The sequence below is a fragment of the Chinchilla lanigera genome, unplaced genomic scaffold (genome assembly GCF_000276665.1).
Source record: "Chinchilla lanigera isolate Chin_1 unplaced genomic scaffold, ChiLan1.0 scaffold00012, whole genome shotgun sequence".
In the NCBI taxonomy this organism is placed as follows: Eukaryota; Metazoa; Chordata; class Mammalia; order Rodentia; family Chinchillidae; genus Chinchilla; species Chinchilla lanigera.
In genome coordinates this window covers 25,879,799-25,901,653 of record NW_004955413.1, presented here as the reverse complement: position 1 = coordinate 25,901,653, position 21,855 = coordinate 25,879,799, and the positions used below count along the sequence as shown (strand labels likewise).

Genomic DNA, 21,855 nt, shown 5'->3' with positions numbered 1-21,855 from the left:
TATTTATTTATTTGTAATTTTTCTAAGAAATGGGTTAGGGTCTTGCTATGTTGCCCAGGCAGGCCTCAAACTCACACAGTCTTCCTGCCTCAGCCTCCTAGAGTATCTAGGACTACTGATACACACCACTATACCCAGCTTGTTCTTCCCAAATCCACTTCCAGTTACCCTGTATGTTTCTCTTTCCTACAAATTCCTTGTACTTTGACTTAATTTGATCATCTGACCAGTCCACTCCCTTGATTCATGTTCACGAGTTTCAACATTTATATTCATGAAATGTACAACACACCTTCACCTCTCTCCAACTGCCATTCATTGATCCCTGCAGATATCTGTGCGGCACATACTGTACACCAGGTGCTGTGCTACCTTGTATAACGGTAAAGACGGGCTCTGTCCTCAAAAAACTTAAAGAGATTAGTAGGAAAGACAAACGAAAACTAGTCAGTTACAACACAGTGTAAGAACACAATTACAATCCAGGAAGGACACTTCGCTGCGTCTAAAAACGGACACTCTCAACTATCCCCAACAGGCAGCCCACCTCCTTCCTACCTCAGCCAGGAAATGGGAGGCCCAGCCCTGGCTCACTGCCAACGCATACTGCTCCACAAATCCTGCAAACTGCCTTTAACCACAGCAGGCTCTTCCACTTCCCCCTTCCACTGGGGCAGGTCAGGACTCTTACAGTAACTTCTAGTTCCAGGGTCTTTCTTCCTAGAGTCCGTTCGATCCTCACCTGAGAGCTGTGCCAACGAGTTTCCCTTCAAATACCCTAGATTTGCTCCCCTCACGCCTTGCTCTTCGGACATTCCCGCTTTGCCCACCCCTTACCTTCTTCTCTTCTGTCCCTGACCACAGAGCACAGCTGCAGAGCCTTATACGGCTGATTCCTTCACAGACGCATGCCAGTTACTTCCACCGCACACTCTGACTTCAGCTCCTCTACTAGAAGGGCCCTTTACATGACCTGTGGGGTTAATTTCTGCTCAACCTTCAAAGATGGTTTCAAAGTTACCTTTTCTAAGAAAAGCCTCGTGACCTCCACCTCTTCCTCTTCCCCGCTCCTCCTACCCTCCCCCTGGTCCGGTACATCTAGCCTAGATGCCGCCCCACAGCTGTGACCCTTAGTTCACCTACTTCCCGGTGGTGGGGGCCTGCAACATAAAGAATGTAACCTTTGTCTGCATACTGCAGTATGCACACAGCCCTCCTGGCTGGGCATGCATTCATTCAATACACTTTCCCAATGCTTTCTACGCCCTAGTTACTGCGCTGCAGGACGAAATGAATGCCCCACCTACCCAACCACGTCCCTCAATCATTTATTCTGCACCTTTCCGAGCTCCAACTCCCCAAACCCATCCACTAGGAGTGGAGGATGCCAAGGCCCAAGACTGCTGTGGGAGCCTATCTCACATAAACCCCTCTCCGGTACCTCTCCTGACTACAGGAGCAGCCTGCACCTTCACCCACTGCCCCCTCCCGCTGCTCTGCAAGGCTAACCTCATCCCTTCTGTCTTAAACTTGTGACCTACACTACCCTCCTTCCTCTGGGACATTCCTCAAGGATCCTTCTTCCTTTTGTACTTCTCCCTTTCCAGGAAGTCCAGACTCTCAACCCACACATTTTGCAACCTCTCCTAATCTAAAAAAATTATTTTTGGTTTTGTGATACTCCCAAATATCTTGCTTTTACTCTTCCCTTTACCACACAAATTCTGAACAGTAAACTGTACCTCACTACTTCCATGTTCTCATTACTGATCTGGTAACACAACACCCTACTACCACCACCTTAAGGCCTGCGGATTTATTCCTGTGATTTAATGTTCGTCTCTAACACGGTTACACAAACACTTCCTTCACACGATGCAGGCATCAGGTCAAAAGCTTCCCTGACCATCCCAGCTCAAACTGTGCCCACACTGTCACTCAGCGTGCCACATGTCACTACCTGCAAGATCTCTTATTTACTGGCATGTTTTTCTGTCTGCCTTCCCCGACTAAAAATGTGAACTCCTAGAGGCAGGCATTGTTATCCACTGTGAACCTGGCTCATACGTGTTAAACATCCCCCCAGATTCTGCCTCTGCACCTATCTCTACATTCTGCCGCAGTAGTTCAATCTTATCTCACCATTTTAACTATCACACTTGGGAGATTACCAGTTTTTTATTTATAGCCTGACCTCTCCTGTCTTCAGCCTCGTATTTTCACCTGAGTGGCAGATGCTGTCACAGGGATCATATGCCAGACCCCATGTGTGAGACGGAATTCACAGGCTTCCTTTGCAACCCTGCTTCTTTTGTCGGGGGTCTTGTTTCTCACAAAAGCATGCCATCTTCCTAGTCATTTAGTTTTAAGCCTTGATGCCACCCTTGATTTCTCTTTTCTTTGATATCAAATGATTTGTTAAATTCTGTCCATTTTGTAAATGCTGTATCTTTCCAACTATCTTCTCTACTTTAGGCACAGGAGTTTTAAAAGAAAGCATACATACTTCCTGATGGTGGGAAGTCAGCAATCCTGGATGACAGAATCACTTTCAAAATGGTTTCAGCATACTAAGAAGGGTAGAAGTTCCTAAAAAATGTTTAAATTCAGGAGTAACTCACAAAGAGGAACACACACAAACTTTTAAGTGTAGAGCTCGATGAATTTTGGATATGGTGGCACCTGTGTAACCACCATGTGAATCAAGACCCAGAATTTCCATTTCCTCAGAAAATTCCCACCCAGCCATTCCCTTGAATAAAGCCCCCCTTCCACTCGACTGCCGCACGTGAGCTTTAAGCACTGGTGACTGTCATACACTGTATTTAGAACACGGCAGTCAGTACACTTTCGTGTCTTCTCACGTGTCGCAGTGTTTCTAAGATTTGTCCACGTTCTGTATGCATCAAGAGCTCACTTTCTAAACTTTGCGGAATCCCAATGCATAAACACACCAGAATTTGTCTATTCATCCACCTATAGATGGCTACTGGGGCTAATTCCAGTTTGGGATGCTGTAAATAAAGGTCCCATGAATATTCCCGAAATGTCCTCTGTGAACACCTGCAGTCATTTCTACTGGTTATATCCCTAGGAGTACACAAATGTGTAACATTATTAGAAAACTGTAACACAGTTTCTAAGTGCTTATGCCACTCTGCACTCCTGCCAACAGTGCCCAAGAGCTCTAGGTGTTCAAATTCCTGCCAATACCTGGTAGTGTCAGTTTTGAACTTCGGACATTCTGATGAATGTATAATGTTACCTTATAGCTTTACTTGCCATTTCCCTCATGAATAGTAATGTCCAACTGTTTTTTGTGGTCATTCAATATCTTAACTGCTGGGGTTGGGGATTTAGCTCAGCGGGAGAATGCTTGCCTAGCAAGCTGGAAGCCCTGGGTTCGGTCCTCAGCACCAAAAACAAAAAATAAAACCCATCTGAAAACAGCAAAAATCAGTATCTTAACTGCCTATTCTTATCTTTTCCTCATATTTGTAATTCAATTTTTTTAACCTTTTCTTTCCTACTCTGCAGCTTTTTCAGTTTTTTAAGTCATTACTAGGGATTAAACCCAGGGCCTTCACATTTGGTTTTTTTTTTTTTGGAGACAGGATCTCACTAAGCTGCTAAATTGCCCAGGCTGGGCTTGAATATGTGATCTTCCTGTCTCAGCCTCCCAGACTGCTGGGATTACAGGCATGCATCACCTTTTCACATTCTTAATCATGTCAGCTATAAGTTTATATAATTTTCATGGAAGTCAAATGAACAACTGATCCTGTTAATGGTGCTTTGCACATCTTATCAATAAATTTTCATAACCTTCTTATGGTGATGCAAGTATTTCTTATGTTGTTTTTCAAAGGCTTTATAATTTTGGCCCTCACATTTAGACTTACGATCCACATGAAGTTGTATCGTATGGTATGTGATGTGGGGCTCACAGTCCATGCATTTTCATATAGTTATCTAGCTTAGCTGCTCTAGCACCTTTCCCTCATTGGATTATAGTAGTCTTTTGATAATTTTTTCTAGTAATAACATTTTATTATTTTTAAAAATCAGTGTATCAGCAGTGTACTGGGCAATGTGACTGACCTCTGAAACAAGCCTTGGGGGGTGGGGGGCTTCTGGGGATGAACCTATGGCCTCACGAATCCTAAGTGCACACTCTATCAGTGAGCTGTACCCTCACCCCAAGAAGTACTTTTTGCTTAGTAAAAGAACCACAAATTTTAGGTGACACTTGCTTCAAAGATTATTTCAACTATGTGATTAAATTCTTGTCAAAGAAGCAAGCAGAGCACAGTGTGAACTTCTATAAAGTCTTTCAAGGGTTGTGATGAGTTCTTTCCTTTTGTCTGCGTGGCATAAAGATGGGATAGCTGCACTGGAGCAACTGGCCTAGAACATAAGGTAGAAACAATGTATTGAAAACGGAAGATGTGGGCATGATGGTGCACTGCTTGTCATCCTAGCACGCTGGGAGTCAGGCAGGAGGGTCTCAAGTTCAAGCACAGCCTGGGCAATTTAGTGAGACCTTGTTTCAAAATAAAAAATAAAAAGGGCTGCAGCTCAGCGCAAAGTTCCTGGGTTCAATCCCAGGAAACAGCTGTCTCGCACACACACGCACAAAAATGGAAGAAAGATAAAAAGGAAGAACAAATAGAAGAATCTGAGTTCTCTAATAATTGGAAAATGACCATATTTGTCCTGAATATTTACCCAAGAGTTTTAAGAAAGATGTAAGAATTGTCTGTATGTGTTTGAGTGGTTTGTACAATAAATGTTAATTTTACCCTAACTTTCCCAAGAGTAAATTGTGTTGAAGTTGTAAACATTTCTCTTCAATAAAAAAGAATTTTCTGTCTTTATATGTTAGGAAAATTCTTTAAGTACAGAATCAGAGAGAGTACAGTAACAGCCCCACCCACATAACTATCACTTAGATGTAACATACTTGTTTCCAGTTTTTCTTTTTTTTAAAGTAAAACAGAAGTACAGTGAAGAGTTGTAATAGCCCTGCCCGAACCCAACCCCTCTGCCTTCCTAGTGTAGTCCTGCTCTGACCTCCTGCTTTACCTCTTAACAGAAGTATACGCAGCTCGTTCCTCTGCTGACTGCCCCCTTGTTCAGCTGTGGTCTCCCTACGGTCTGCACAGGCATCACATGGGAGTCTTCCAGGGAAGACACAGACCCCAGCGCCTACCTCTTGAGTTTCTGTTCCGGGAAGTCCAGAGTGAGGCTGGGCATCTTAGTTTGAAAAAACTTGCAAAGTACAAATCAAGACCTCAGAGTTAACACTGCCTATCTACTAGAATGACTAGAATAAAAACAAAAAAACAAAAAAAAACACATAATGACAAGTGCTGACAACGATGTAGGCCAGCTGGAAACCTTATATATTTCTGGTGGGAACACAAAATGGTGTAGCCACCTGAAGACCACTTTGACAGTTCCTCAAAAAGTTTTGACATAAACTCTGTGGCCAGCAATTCTACTCCTAGGAATATAACACAAGAGAAATGAAAATATACTGTAACAAAGGTTCATAACAGCATTATTTGTAACAGTCAAAAGTATGAACAAGCTGGCACAGGCCTGTAATCCCAGCACTGGAGAGATTGAGGCAAGAAGATCATGAGTTCCTCGGCTACACAGTGAGTTCAAGGGCATCCTGAACTACACAGCAAGACCCTGTCTCTAACAATGTCGTGTGTGCGGTGAGGATGTAGCTTAGTGTGAAGGCCCTGGGTTTAATCCCCAGGACTGAAAAAAAAACAACAACCTAAATGTTTGTTATCTAATTAATGGGCAAGCACAATGTGATATATCCATACAATGGAATATTACTCAGCTAAAATAAAATAAATAGCATTAATATGTGCTATAAAACAAACCCTAAAGATACTTTAAGTGAGTCTCACATGCAGAGAACACACATTGTATGAGTGTACCTATATGAAATATCCAGAAGAGATAATTTTAGAGAGGCAGAAAATTGATTAGTTCTTGCCTGGAACCAGGAGGAAAGGGAATGGGGAGTGACTTCTAATGAATACAGAGGTTCTTTCCACAGTAATGAAAATTTTCTTAGATTGAGGTGACGGTTTTATAACCCTGAATATACTAAAAACCACTTAATTGTATACTTTTTTTGTTGAGACAGGGTCTTGTTGTATAGTTCAGGCTGCCCCTAAACTAACTATATAGCCCAGGTTGGCCTTGAACTTATGGCAATCCTCCTGCCTCAGCCTCCCAAGTGCTAGCATTATAGGAATGCACCACCATGCCTGGCTAATTGTATACTTTAAATGAGTAAATTTGCATGCCTGTGTGTGTGTGCGTGCACGCGTGTGTGTGTCCTGGGGATTAAATCCAGAACTTTTACTTGGTAAGCATTCTACTACTAAGCTACATCCCTAACCCTAAATAGGTAAATTTTTTGGTATGTGAGATAGTCTTCAAAGCAGCTGTTTTAAAAATAAAAGTGGCCAGGCATGGTGGTGCAGACCTGTAATCCCAACACTCGGGAGGCTGAGGCAGGAGGATTGCTGTAAATTTGAGGCCAGCATAGGCTACAAAGTGAGTTCAAGACCAGCCTGAACTGCATAGTGAAACCCTGTCTCAAAAACATAAAAAATAAATAAAAAAAAAAAAAAAAAAAAAAAAAGAAAACCACCCAAGACAATTCTTATAAATACTAAAGCTTAACATTCATTCTGAAATAGTTCCTACAGTTCTATACTTGGGTCTTTTTTCATTTCCCAGGACCCATCTGGTCCTATATGCTAAGAGTTCCCAATATACACCTTGTTGTCACCTCTCTCTACTCAGCAACACAAGGCCTGCTAAGTATCTTCACCTGGAGTTCCTGCAATCGCCTCAATGTTTCAAATTCCAAACTCTTCCTACAGAATTAAAAACAATAATGGGTTAGATCTGGCTATCTTTAGGAGCTCAAGACACAAATGAAATCAGCACGCAGGCTGGAAGCCAAATTCTCCTATAGAGAATCTGAGGGTCCAGAAAAAAATATTCTAGTCTGTTTGGTGTGGTGGCGTATGTTTGTACTCCCAGCACTCTGGAGGCTGAGGCAAAAGGATCACTGAGAGTTCAAGGCCAGCCTGAACTGCATAATGGGGCACTGTCTTAAAAAAAGAAGTCTATCCATTCCATCAAGATCAGTTATAACAGAGCAAATCATAAAATGAAATGAGCATTTCTTTCCCTGCTTTAAAAATATTCTGTCACTGGGTGTGGTGGCACACGTCTGTAATCCCAGCACTCGGGAGGCTGAGGCAGGAGGATCAGTGCGAGTTTGAGACCAGCCTGGGCTACAAAGTAAGCTCAAGGCCAGCCTGAACTGCAGAGCGAGACTCTGTCTCAAAACAAAACAAAACAAAACAAAACAAAACAAAACAAAACAAAACAAAAACAATTCTGCCTAGGCAAGTGTGGTAGTATACACCTGTAAACCCAGCACTCTAGGAGCCTGAGACAGGAAGATCATGAGTTCAAGTCCAGCCTGGACAACTTAGTGACTTGCTAGACCCTGTCTCAAAACAAAACAAAACAAAACAAAACACAACAAACAAACACACAAAAACAAAACAAAGAAAAAACCCCTTCTACCTACTCTGGAACTCCTTAAGCTACTCGTGCCGCCAAATCTGGAGGCCTGCTTTAATTTAACAGAACGTGAGGCAACAAAGCTGGGTGACTCCTGAGGCTGGACCTTAAGACCTATGCAGCCCTGTAGGAGAAATTCAAGGCAAGTAGCAATCACAGGGAGAAAGGCCTAACACTGGGGTCAACAGCCTCAGGCCAGACCCCAAGCTGATTGCCAACACGAGCTGCTAGTCTCCTGATGAACCTTTGGACAATTCTAGCCAGCTGGGTCTCCAGATGACTGCAGCTCCCACCCATACCTCTTGGCAGCAGAAGACCTGCCTTACTGAGCTCAGCCAACTACCAAATCATAAGGACAGCAAAAGGCTGTGGTGGGTTTTTAAAAATATGCATTGTTATGGTTGAGATCTAAAATGTCCCCCCAAATTCTCCTGTGTGGAAGGTGACCGGATCATGAGGTGCTATCTTCACCAGGGGCGAGTTCAGTAGTGGACGGGACTGTTAGGAGGTGGGGCCTCACAGGAGTGGGACATGGTGGAGGGCCTGTTTGGGAGTATTCTTGTCCCTGACACCTCTTTTCTCTTCTACCTCCTGGCTGCCATAGTTGAAACCCACTTCTGCTGATGTGCCCCTCTATCATCTGTGGAGCCAGCTGACCATGGACTAAAATTGTAAGCCAAAATAAACACCTCTGAGTTTTTCTCTTCACTTTTAAGTCAAGTATTGTGTCTCAGCACTAGGAAAATGACCAAGATTTGATTTGTTAGAATAAGTTTAGATTTACAAAAATATTACAAGCATAGAGAGGTTCCATACATATCCTAAATTTAGCTTCTGCTATTATGAACATCTTAATTCATTTGTCACAATTAATGAACCAATACTGATACACTATTATTTACTATTCACTTTATTGAGATTTCCTTCTTACCTAACTAAAGCCCTAGGATCCTATCCAGGATAGCACACTGCATTTAGCCACCGTGCCTCCTTAGGCTCTTCTGGGCTGTTCCAGTTTCTCAGATATTTTTCATTTTCCTTGATGGTTTTGGTCAGGTATTTTGTAGAATGCCCCTCTACTTGTCTCATGTTCTTCTAGTGATTAGATGAGGGTGGTAAGTTTGGGGAAGACTAAGGTCCATACTTTAAACATGACATCACTACTGATGGGCTTTTTTTGTCATTGTTTTTCTCACTGTTGACACTGACTTTGATCCCCTGCGGAGGTGGTGATTGTTAGCTTTCCCCTCTATGTGAAGAAACATTTAAGGAGTGGGATATTCCACATCTTCAAAGGTGAGGTAGCTACGTAACTATCTGGAATTCTGCCTAGGTGATCATAGTGGTGTTTTTGTTTGTTTTTGTCTTTTTGAGACAGAGTCTCGCTATGTAGTTCAGGCTGACTTTGAGCTTACTTTGTAGCCCAGGCTGGCCTCAAACTCACAAGATCTTCCTGCCTCAGCCTCCCAAGTGCTGGGATTACAGGCGTGCACCACCATGCCCGGCCCACAATGGTGGTTTTAAACCACCAAGTTTGGGTGGTTTCATATACAGCAAGATAATCTGAAACACACGCATGCCTCCTCATCATCTCATCATACTGTACTATGTCCATGCTACATAGTTTCCTCTGCTTGTAACACTCCTCTCATCCTCACCCACCCAACAGAATAATTTTTTAAAAACTTATCTTTATTCAATTGCTAAAAAAGTCTATCCTCTCCATTGTGGAGCTTCATTCTACAAAAATTCATTGCTAGGCACACATTTAATACCAGCACCATGGCCCAAATGGTATGGCTTCTTTTCTCAACTAGACTAAGAAGTTCTCCATATGCAAACACGGTATTTTACATAACTTGGTATGCCTATACCTAGCACATCAGCAAATATTAGCTGTCCAACAAATAGTGCTGACTTCAATAATAGATTGGATGACTATAAAAGGATATAACTTTTAACAGTACCTCTATAAAAATAATAAAGGAGTAAGGATGACAAAAATGAGCACTTGAGGTTCAAGATTCCTCAGTAAATCTACAACAGAGGTGAAACCTCTCTGGTGATAAAAGAGTTCCACTCTGTAACAGCAAGACCTGGCACTAAGAAAAATGATCATTACAGTCAATGAGTGAAAGCCACATATGACAGATAAAATATATTTCAGATCAACAGGTACATAAATGTCAAACAAACTAGGTTGCGTGAGTCTCTTTCTAAGGGAATCAGGCCGGTGAAGTACATATCCCTGCCTTACGATTTCCTGCTATGTCATCAAGGATCTTTTTACAAAGTATAATTTTCATACTTGACCTCTGAAAATGTGAAACAACAAGACATAGTTTTATTTGATTTTTGTTTCTAACATACCCAACACGGAAATTAAATAAGCCTTGAAGTGGTCCTTAAGAAAAACACAAGAAATAGTCACAGGATACATGCAGGGGCCTCTAAAGATTTACCCTAATAATAATTCTGTCAACTTGTCTTCTTTCATATTTACAATAGAAACATAGAACTCTGAGAATGCTAGGTCATATAAAATTACATTCCAGTGACCATTTTGGGGGGGGAGTTCTAATGTGAAATTAATATTCTTGCTTCTACTGAAAATGCTTGAAGCCCCAAGAATTAAAACAATAAAAAATAAATCACCGTTTAATGGAGTAAGTCTTTGTTTTGACACCCAGAAGTCTTGGCCACACAGCAGGTACTCAATAAATACTTGCTGAATTAATGAGAGAAAGAGAGAGAGGAGGAGGAGGAAAGTAAAAACCAAGCAAGGAATAACAGAACACATTACTTACTTCAAGAATTGCCTGCAATCTACCTACTGCAGTCTTTTAGAATCTATTGCGTTTTTTATCTTTCTGGCAGAGAAAAAGAATCTGCCTAAACTCAAGCTATCAGAACCTACACTTCCCAATTCTGGAAGAATAATACTGTCTCTAACCTTAAATACCTCTCTCCAGGAGAAAGCTACGTAAGAGTTTTGGAGACTGTTCACAAGAAACATCAAAGTCATGTGTTCCAACATTAGGCGTCCTTCATTGATCTCGTCCATCCTGAAGCAACCCTGATTGCTATTTCCACAAAACTTCTCTGGGTGTCTTGTACACCACACTGACCCTGTTTGTTTTTTTGTTTTTTTTTTTTTTGTTTGTTTTGTTATTGTGTTTTGTTTTGTAATACTGGAGATTAAATCCAGAAAGTGTTGAGTGGCATTGTCCCCAGCCCTTTAAGTTTTATTTTGAGACAGTCTCTAAGTTGCCCAGGCTGGTCTTGAACTTGCAATACTCCTTCAGCCTCCCGAGTAACTAGGACTACAGGCATCATGTGCTTCTGGGTCTGGCCTGACCCTCTCATTGTTTTTCTTTCGTTTCTTTAAAAGCATAGCCTTGAACTCATGGCAGTCCTCCCTGCCTCAGTCTCCTGAGTACTGGGATTATAGGCATGAGCCACCACACCTAGCCTGACCCTCTTAATATTAACTATTCTTAACACCTTTTTCATAACTGCAATTCTACATCTTTCCTTTAGCTGGAAAAGGGAAACCTGTAATTTCAAGCCCTCAGGTGTGTACTAAGTACACTCTAGATCATGATGACTTCCATGCAATACAAAGAAACACTAACCCTTTCTTCTTTTGAGTATCTTCCTACCATCAAACAGAAGTCAAAAGAGCACCATTCTGGCCCAAGCTCAGGCACCACCGTGGCACAAAGGCACCGCCCTGCTGACCCCCGGATTCCATCAAGCTATGAATCTGATGAACCCTCCTCATAAATGCACTCTGGCTCTCTTGGTTTATTTCTTCCATTTCTTCTCAAACAAGCACAGGCCTCCTCTAAAAACGTCTTTCACTTTTAGCTGCTCCTCCTTACTGCTGTTCTTCCCTCCATTTATTGCCAAATTTCCCTAAATTGGGTGGGCGACTAGAGCCACAACTCTTACCTTTTTATCATTTAATTTTTCCTTAACCCATAAAATATGGTTTCCACCCCCTTCACCAATAAGAAGGCGCTCTAGAACACCATCAATAAGTTCTTTTTAAAGCTTTTCTTGTTGTGAAAGGTTTCACACATGTACAAGGGAAAACAAAGGAATGCCTGTGTACCCATCACCAAGCTGCAACAGCTGTCCAGTCTGCCATTCCTGTTTCAGCTATACCTCTACCATCCTCTACCATGATTCAGTTATTTTAGTGCTTCATCAGATAAAACTTACCTACATTTTAAATGTGCTTTTCGTTGTAACCGTAAACTGTAAGACCCCATCAGACACAGAACATCTTAGTCTCTCTCTAAAAATTTGCACATGTTCTTTAATTCTTTTTTTATTTTTTTAAGAGATAAGGCCTCACTATGTTGCCCAGGCTGGTCTCAAACATGCCACTCTCCTGGCTCAGCATCCAACCAGCTGGGACTACAGCAAGAGCCACCTTGTTCTATCATTCCTTAAAGAAACAAATCCTGATGCCTCTTCTCAACGATCAACCTTCTTGACTTCTCGACAGCAGCAGATGTTACTGACCGCACTTGTTTCTTGCAACACCTTCTTCTTGATTTCTGTGATGCAAACATACTTAAGTGCATTCTGAAGTGATGTAACTTTTATCCCCAGATACACACTAAGTCTGTTCTTCTCCACCTCCAGCTCATGACATTCCTCGAAGAGGCTGAAGGCCTCTGTGGCCTTTCCCTCCATCTAGAACACTGTTCCCTCGCTCTTCACAAAGCAGGCTCTATTGTCCTTTAGCTCTCAGCTCAAATCTCTGTCCTTAAGAACCTTCTGACATATGAGTTCTTAAGTGACAATAAAATCTTACTAATAAGTACACTTACTCTAACTTCTAGGTTCTAGAGAATGTTGATTCTAGGCGCCCCACTTAGTTGAGGGCCACTAATCTACCTGTTGTTTGGATTCCCTAGAATTTTCCTTATTTGTAGGACAGTTTTTTTTCCTAACAAGAATATGACCGATATCACCTTACTGTCAAGTGATGAAAACTGCCTTACAGATGTGATATGCAGTTGAGAGCTAAGGAACATTTTAGTTGGGGAAGGAAATATTTTCATTATTCAGTCTAAAATAAACTTTATTCTGGAAGTTTAGTGAACATTATGAGTTGCATTATGGTATTCATAGGTAACTTGCATACAGCATTTTCTTTTGAAAATGATTTTTTTTCATGCGTGATTTTTAAAAAATGTTGTACCAGTTATGCTCCATGCATTTTACATCTTCATCAGGTCAATGGAATGTCATTTCCAATAAATACATTGCTGCAGTTAAAAAAAAAATCTCTGTCCTTGAGTAGCCAAAGCTCCTCTTCCCAGTCACTCTGTAGCACATCCCTTCATTCTCTCCTCTTCACAGGACTTACCGTTAGCTACTGTTATTATCTTTATTGGTATTTGTGTCTCCTGCTAAAATGTAAGTATCGTGAGAAAAGGAACCTTATCTTTTTGGTTAACTGTATCCCCTGAAAAACACATTTAAGAATTACTGAAAAAGAAGGAGATTTAGCTGAAAACCATTATGTTTTGCAGAAAATTCCCCACCTGCTCTCAAAACCAGCCACCTTTCCTGACTTCTTTCTGTTCAAACACCCAAAAATCAGGTTATCACAGTACTATGATAAATTCCCATATTAATATGAAGTCATTACAAATACAATATTTTAAAAAAGGAAAAGTAACACAGGGAAAAAATATATATATAACTTGAATTAAACCAAGGTTGATGAAATTATGATCTCATTTCTGGCAACAAAAGTATCTATTTATGCAAATATATAGAGAATATTTTTTAATTGATTTTTTTTTTTTTTTTTGTCTTTTTGAGACAGGGTCTCGCTATGCACTTCAGGCTGGCCTTGAGCTCACTTTGTAGCCCAGGCTGGTCTCAAACTCACAATGATCCTCCTGCCTCAGCCTTCCAAGTACTGCGATTACAGGTGTGTGCCACCAAGCCCAGCTCTTTAATTGATTTTAAACTGTTAAAGTATTAGGTAACTGAAAAACCAAAAAAGCTAGTCTTTTTTTTTTCCTCCAAAAATAAAGGTAGAAGAAACAATAAAATATTCTATATTGGTCTAATTACACATTCATCAAACAATCTTCCAATTACAACCTAGCTTTCCAGGGAGAGAATGTATTATTAGATAGAGGATCCTAGAATCTAGTCTTCCTTAACATTGTATTTTCTTATAAATTAGTAACTTCAGGACGTTGGGGGAAAGGGTGTATTGTAACCCAGAAATCCGGGGGTGTGTCTCGGGTGTCCCAGGATGTGTGTGCCTTTATGTATGGGGGAAGATTCCTACTGTACATGTATTCCACAGGACCCGATAAGCTCACAATCAGGTGCAGGGTTTTTCTACAGGGATCTGATCAAAGTCTACATGTCTCTATTTTTGGCTACAGAAAAAAGGAATAGACTTGAGGGAAGGGAAAGAAAGAAACAAGGAGATAGGGTGACATCTATCCCCCCACAGACAGATCACAACCTTGTTTGTGGGTATGGGGGATGTTAGAAAGACCAAGAAGGAGCAGTTTGCAAGAAAGATGTGGACACAGGGTATAGGCCGTGCGTCTCTGAAGCCCAGCTCATGAAGTACAACGGAGCTGTGGAGGGTGCAGCCTCTCTAAACTCAATGAATTACAGCAGGAGGCCAAGAGACTGTGAGACCAGTATGAGGGGAACCCAGCAACACTTCTTTCCTTTAAAAAAATTTTAAAAACTTACTGACATGAAATTCACGTAACACAAAATCAACTATTTTAAAGTGAACCATTCAGAGGCATCTAGCATATTTACAACATGCGACTCCCACCTACGACTGGTTCCAAAACATCTTCATCCCCAGAACTGGAAACTATGAAACACTAAGCAGCTACTGCCTATTCCCCCAGCTCTCCCTACCAACCTCCAGAGACCAGCAACCTACTCAGTGTATAGATTCACTTATTCTGCACATCTCATATTAATGCAGCAGGGCACTATGCAATCTTTTGTGTTTAGCCTCTTCCACTTAGCATGGTTTGAAAGCTTGTGTGACATTTTAACGCCGCTCCGCATCTGCTCTGGGAGGAGTAAGGCAGCAGTGGCAGACACTACCTCAGGTGGATGTTGAGCAGTGCACAATGCTGAGAGGCTAAAGACAGTTTAGGAACCTTCAGGAGCTCCCAAGAGGAACTACAGCCAATTCTGAAGGAGAAAAGACAGGTGAAGGAGTTACTAAAGGTGCCACGTGACAAGGTCATGAAAGAACCAAGGAAATTCAGGACATGGAGGTAGATGGAAACAAAATACAAATAAACACATAGATACTTATTTTTTGTACACAGCATGACAATAAAAACATTCCTTCATTTTTGACTAGAAAAAAAAAAACCCAAACCAAACAAATTACTGCTTAAAAATCTGTAATAGAGGGCTAAGGGTATCATAGCTCAGAGGTCCAGCACTTGCCTAACACACAGGAGGCCCTGGCTTCCACCCGCAGCACAGCCGAGAGGAAAAAAAAAGGCCAAAAAATTACCAGGGACTGCTTCTGTGTGGCAGGATAGGGATAGGCTTTTACTTTTTGTCATATATACTTTTAATTTGATTCATTTTTAAGAAGTATATAACTTTCACAATAAAATTTAAAATATACAGTACACATCTAAAAATGAATCATAAAGTTCAGTAAAACATTTTAAATTTGTCATATGGCACAACAAAAACATATACTGAGAAGAAAAAAAAAAATCTCAGACTTTGTTAGATTCTAATTGAAGTCACCCTAATTTCCAAATTCACCTAAAACAAAATCGTCATTCTACTCATCTACTGCCGCTACCATTTAATTTCTGTTCAAACTGTTTGTACCATTAAACAACTTACTGACCTTGGAGCTGCTTTCCTCCGATACTTCTCCCTCATTGGTTTGCATGGGACCAGATTCTGTGCAAAACTCTGCAGAAACACACAAATACTGCCTGAAAGGTAAGAAGAGAAAACATATGTAAGCAATTCAGGACAAAACTTTTTTTGTTTTTTGTTTTAAGAATTCAGGTTAAAATTCTGTCTCTGAGATCACAGATACTATGAAGCAATGACCTTAAGTAACTGAGGTGCGCATGTACGCCCGTGTACACACGGATATATACACGCATCTTAGTAAGAACCAAGTGGGAAAGAGGTGGAGTGGGGATTGAGAGGAGAAGGAGAGCCGGGAAAAGCTTAGAGCACTGGAATAGTAATGGGTCTAGACTTCCTGCCCTGTCTTATGTGGCTTTTGGCAGAAGTGATAGTGGAAATCTTCAATGATTCTTTTTTTTTAATCTTTTTGAGACAGGGTCCCTCTGTGCAGTTCAGGCTGGCCCTGAGTTCACTTGGTAGCCCAGGTTGGTCTCAAACTTGCAACAATCCTCCCGCGTCAGCCTCCTGAGTGCTGGGATTACAGGTATGCACCACCACGCCTGGCAAAAATCTCCAATCATTTCTGCAGTAGGTGTGACCTGCTTGGAAGGATGCCTGATGAGCAAAGCTCTGTGTCACCTACTTAGGCAGCAGTGGATCACCTTGCCTGGGTATTAGGACAGGGGCTGGAACTGGCTGGATTTCTTGGGCTTATATTTTATGTTTAACGTTCTCAGTTTTTGTAACTGAAACTAAGGTGCACTCTAATGCTTGGTCCCACTTTTTTAATTTTAAGAAAATGTGTCTAACTAAATGTCAACTTATTTTTATATAAGACTAGACTAGTTATAGAGTGTAACAAAAGAAAGTCTTTTTTTTTTTTTTCTCAAAGAACATGGGTCAAGAGAAAGAATTAAAATGTGACATCCAGGTTTGGTGGCACACATCTGTAATCCCAGTATTCAGGAGGCTGAGACAGGAAGACAGTAAGATTGAGGCTAACTTTATCTCAAAGTAAGACCTTATCTTAAAATAAAAAAACTCTGGGGATATGTCTCAGTTGTAGAAGGACCTTGGTTTCAATACCTAGTACAAAAAGAAAAGAAACCAGGAGAAAAAGTGCCAAAAAAAAAACTTGTACAAATTTATGCCAGCCAGGCATGGTGGCCCAGGTCTGTAATCCCACCCTTAGGGTGCTGAGGTAGGAGAATCACACATTCAAGCCCATCCTGGGCAACTTAGTGAGTTATCAAGACTTTGTCTCAAAATAAAAAATGTTCAAAAAGCGCTCGGGATGTAGCTCAGTGTGAAGGCCCTAGGTTGAATCCCAAGTACTAGAAAAAAATTATGCACCATTTTAATGAAATTAAATATATAATTGTGAGAAATAACTACTGAAAGTAACACAAAACAAGTCCCTACTATACTACAGGTACAAATATTTATAAACCTGTTGAATACAAGGCACATAGCTACAAGTATTACAGTGAAAAACGATGCACATAATGTGTAATTTTCTGTGGCTGGAGAAATCTCTTTATGAAGGTACCAGGGCCTGGCCATCTGTTCAGTTGCAGCCACAAGATAAGGCCAAGAAGGCACTTCTGAGTTTCCACATCTGTCAGATGGAAAAAGGTATCAAAATACCTGCACAGACACCTAAGAAGCCTTTGGGGCTGTATTTAATTGTGTATTTATTATGTGGTGTGAAGTGTACAATCAGAACAGTAGACGTTCTCCCTCCACCTCATCCCCTCACTCCCAGGTGCACCAACACTGCCCAGTCCCTCAGGGTAACACACGTGGCCACTGCTCATAGCAAGTGAAACAGGATTTCTCTAGTTAATTTTGCTTCTCGCTGTTTACGATAATTATATAAAACCACAATTACCACTTCTATGAAAATAAAGTTGTAGCACTGGAAGAATTCAATAGCCTATCGAGAAAGATCTGGTAAGCAGAGGGCTTTGTAAGTGTCTTTGAGCTCTCTCACTTTGCTGAAACAGAGACTGCACTTCACAGAAAAGTCATCGCAGTTACCCCCTTTTCAGCGTTGAGACAGGGTCGCTCTAAAGTTGCTAAATTGCCCAAGCTGATCTCAAAACCTGCGATCCTGCTGCCTTAGCCTCAAGAATAGCTGGGATTACAGGTGCGTACCATCACTTTTTAAAATCCACCATCTCCAAGATCCAACCCATTTGCCAAAGCTTACTTTCCCTACCACGGCAGCCCTCAATTTTCCACGATGTTAGAGTAGAAATAATTAGAGGAAACAATAAGGAATACTAAACCCTTCAGGGTTGGCAACAGGTGGCAACCTTAGTGCTATGAGCACTGAAAGGAGCAGTGAGAAACCTGGACCACAGCTGCAAGTGAAGAGTCAAACCGACTCCAATGCTTATTTATGTGTGATCTTGACAAAAGTACTGTTTGTTTCAGGTTCAGTGTCCCTAAGGACACTGGGAAATACAGTTTTCTGAGGATTAAATGATGATACACTTGTACGCCATACGTAACTGTCTTCATATAGACAGTTCACCTACCTACTCTCCTGCGGATCATATCCCCAAGTATATCTCCACTACTGCCCTGTGACTACTTGCTAAAGAGGGACGCTGTCTCCTTTCCTGACTTCCATTGCTGGCTCCTCTCCACCCCAGAGGAGGCACAGAAACTTGCCTGAGCCATGATTCTGGGAGGAGAAACAAAGCCGGCAGCGCAGGTCTTTCTGCCTTCCTTTTGGAAGCATCTGCCCCCCGCGAGCAGGCATTCTCCTTGGCTTTCATCCCCACAAATGCAGGACCCTCACAACTCCCCATGACAAGGTGAGTCTGCTGAATTCTGAGGTTGAGTGTTAAGAAGTTTACTTAAACATGGATGTAAGTCACCCTCTCCCAACAGCTTTATTAGAGAGAGGTGATAATGTGGTCTCTCAAAGGCCCTCTTTTTATTTCTTTTTTTAAACCTTACTTCTCAGCTGGCACAGACACTGGATGAGGGAAGTCCAGTGCTATTTATTGCATCTCAAAGACCCCCAACATTTGGTGTGCGGGACTGAAATCTTGAAAAAGAGACATGAAACAAAATGGAGCATAACATGCCCACAGAATTTTTGACCCTTCAACTGAGGCTAGGACTTTGGGCCTTGGACCTTACTGAGGGGCCAAATGCTTTCACATAGATGCTTACATTAAGTCACATGGAGTTTTACACTTGTGCATTAGCTTAACTACTGAAGCTTTTAAACCATAGGCCACACATTATTTTGACCTTAGTGGTGACTGTAGTTATGGCAACTTTGTCGTCAGGTAAGTGGCTGTTTCTATAGAGACAAGGCTGCAAACACCAGGCTCAGAAGCCTTAGCAAAGACTTTAGGGCTTGCAAGTAACCCCAAGAAACAAACCATGGTTAGTGGCGGCGGTAGTACTGAAAGCTCATCTAAACTAAACATCAGCTGTGCAGGTGACCTCAGCATACACGGGCCATTCTGGCCTAACAAGCAAATGCCCTCTGTGCTGGCCTCAGCAAAGAGAACAGGGCATTAGCAGGCTTGGGTGGCTTCAGTGTATAGAAGGCTGCTGCTTGACCTTGAATTATGCCGGCACAGCTTTTCCTACGCAGGCATGGCTGAGGCAAAGATTAGGGAAAAGCGACTTTCTTCATTCAGGTCTTTCAGATATCAGAAAGTAGGACAAGTATTTGCTACAAATAAGCTGCAAGGCAGATGAACTTCTAACAGCACATGCATTACAAAATCTGTGAAGTTCTACCTTCAAATTGTTTGTGCTAGATGCACGTGGGTGATTCAAAGGGGACATGGAAATCAAGAGGCTTTTGATGATACTTCATGGGAGGAAGGGAGGGAAGAAGGAAGGGAGAGGCCAGGCACACACTGGCTGACCCAGACTTACTGGTTAAGACCAATACACTAAGAGATAAAAGCTGGGGGACAGGAGGAAATCCTTTCCCCACTCTTGATGCTTCCCTTGACATGGGACAGTATGAGCTTCTGAATATCATACTCCTGACTCATGCTGTCAGAACGAAGTGATCTGTCTGATTAGTGTGTCTGGAGGAGGACTGGACTTGGATGCACAGTGCAGCCTCTCTCCTGACCCATCTCCCTTGGGGCACCATTTCTGCTTTGTTTCTCCCCTTTTCTAGAAGGAAGGTCTATCCCAGACTAGTACTGAAATTCAGAAGCCTACGTGCCTTTAGGTAAAAGACAATTTTCCTTTGTCAATTTTATTAGCAATAAAAGCGACATTTTCATTTCCATCCGCCTTACTCCTTTGTCCTATCTCTCTGTTGGTTCAGAACATGGGCAGAGAACAGAATACTATTTATTAGGCCCATTCTTTTACAACATACATCCAAGACTGATCCTCAGAATTAAGTGAGGTTCTCCATCAGTCTTACCTTCCCAACGATCCCATTACCAGGATATCAGTAACATACATTCCTTCTCAAGAGCTTCACTACATCATTACTCCAAATACACAACCAGCACCTCACCCGGGGAAATCATTTCATTCTCTTCATGCAACATGGTATCTATGCATATTAAAGGTCCATGTGTGAAAGGCTTGTTTATCAGAGAGGCACTACTCAGAGGGCGAAATCTCTGAGGTCTTTCAGTCACGCAGGGTGCGCCCTTAAAGGGGAGTACGGATGTACAATAACATCTCCTCAGCCACAACTTCTTTTTTACATGGTCCTGATGACTGAACCTTTGAACACGTTAAGACTATCATGGAGCTGCACTCCCAGCCCTTTTCCTCATTTATTTTTTTCCACTCCCTGGCTATGAGGTGAGTGGTTCTGCATCACCACACACGGCAGCATGATGTGCTGCTCTCCAAAGGCCAGAAACAACAGGGCCAACCAATCACAGACTGAAACCTCTAAAATACGCCAAGATAAACATGTTCTCATTCTAAGTTAATTACCATAGGCATTTGTTACAATAATGGAAAGCTCACCAATATGATGCCCTATTAGAAATCCCCTCACTGCCAGGTGTGTGGCGCACGCCTCTAATACCAGCACTTGGGAGGCTGAGGCAGGAGGATCGTTATGAGTTCGAGACCAGCCTGGGCTACAAAGTGAGCTCAAGGCCAGCCTGAACTGCAGAGTGAGACCCCCTGTCTCAAAAAGAGAAAAAAAAAAGAAATCCCCTCACTTTACCAATCCACATCTCTGTCCTAATATCCAGCCAATTTTTATTTCAGAAAATCTTTCCTGATAAACATGATTCAGTCTGTCTACCTACCATGTATTATTGATAGCTATTTTTCTCTGTCCTTTATCTTATCTATTCTCATTTTTTGTTGTTTTATTGGCATTTTCTAAGTAGTTTTTAACATTTCTTTTTAAAACACTTTGATGGGGTAGGGTGTAGCTCAAAGACAGAGTGAGGACCTGGGTTCAATCCCCAGGACCTGCCCTCCAAAACTCTTAATTTTGGGGAACAAACCTTTGATATTCTGTATGGATGGATGGACGGATATGGTCCTGGCAATCAAACCCAGGGTCTTGCCACTGAGCTACACTCCGAGCTTTCATGACACTCTTGTTTGAAGCAAAGGCTTATAGTTGTGTCTAGGATCTAAGTCAATCTTACTGTCCTTTCAACAAAACGGAAGAGTAAGTTAGGGATTGCACAAGTACACCATTGACTAGGGCTTCCCCTTGGGCACTGCCAGAGGCCAGAAGGTATCAGTGCCAACAGAATCATAAAAAAGTCAAGGCAAAGCCCACAAAGGTGAAAATGAACTGCAGGGGTGAACAAGTGTGCCACAGCTGTCATGAGACGGTGGGACAACACAAGCATTTCACTTCTGCATCAGCCTATCATTTCACCTCGGCGCTGTCACCAGTCTGCCTCACATGTAAGTGATGGGTAGTCTTGGCCTGGCACTGTGCTCAGCACACAATAACTAAGTATGAGAAATATCATACGGATTCTGTGTACATCACCTAGAAAAGTAGACACATATGTCAATATTTTCAAAGCTCTCCAGGACCCAGCCCTCTCTGGTCTCTCCATCCGCACACGCCTAGGTTCTTCAGTCCAGCCGTACTGAACCATTACAGATTCATCAACAGACGAGGCTGCTTCAGGTTTCCATCCTTTCGTTCATATTACTCCCCATGCCTTTCTCTCCTGCGGTGCCAGAAGGAACACCCTACTTATCATTCCAAACTCCACTTGGGTAATTTCCTGACCCATCTTCAGGTAGAAGTGATGGTTCCTTCCTTAGTGCAGTGGATCTTGCTTGAATTCTATTAGAGAATCTGTACCATCT

The 21,855-nt window shown here is 41.9% G+C and overlaps 1 protein-coding gene across 3 annotated transcripts in view; it reads right to left on the bottom strand.

Annotated features, from left to right (window-relative positions):
• Positions 1–21,855, bottom strand: part of Tnrc6b (trinucleotide repeat containing 6B) — a 240,254-nt gene that overhangs the window by 159,028 nt on the left and 59,371 nt on the right. For all 3 annotated transcript variants that reach the window (XM_005379308.2, XM_013511418.1, XM_013511420.1), the window contains exon 3: positions 15,533–15,623. In XM_005379308.2, coding sequence (XP_005379365.1) covers positions 15,533–15,577 — 45 coding nt within the window. In that variant the 5' untranslated portion in view covers positions 15,578–15,623. The remainder of the gene's footprint in view (positions 1–15,532; positions 15,624–21,855) is intronic.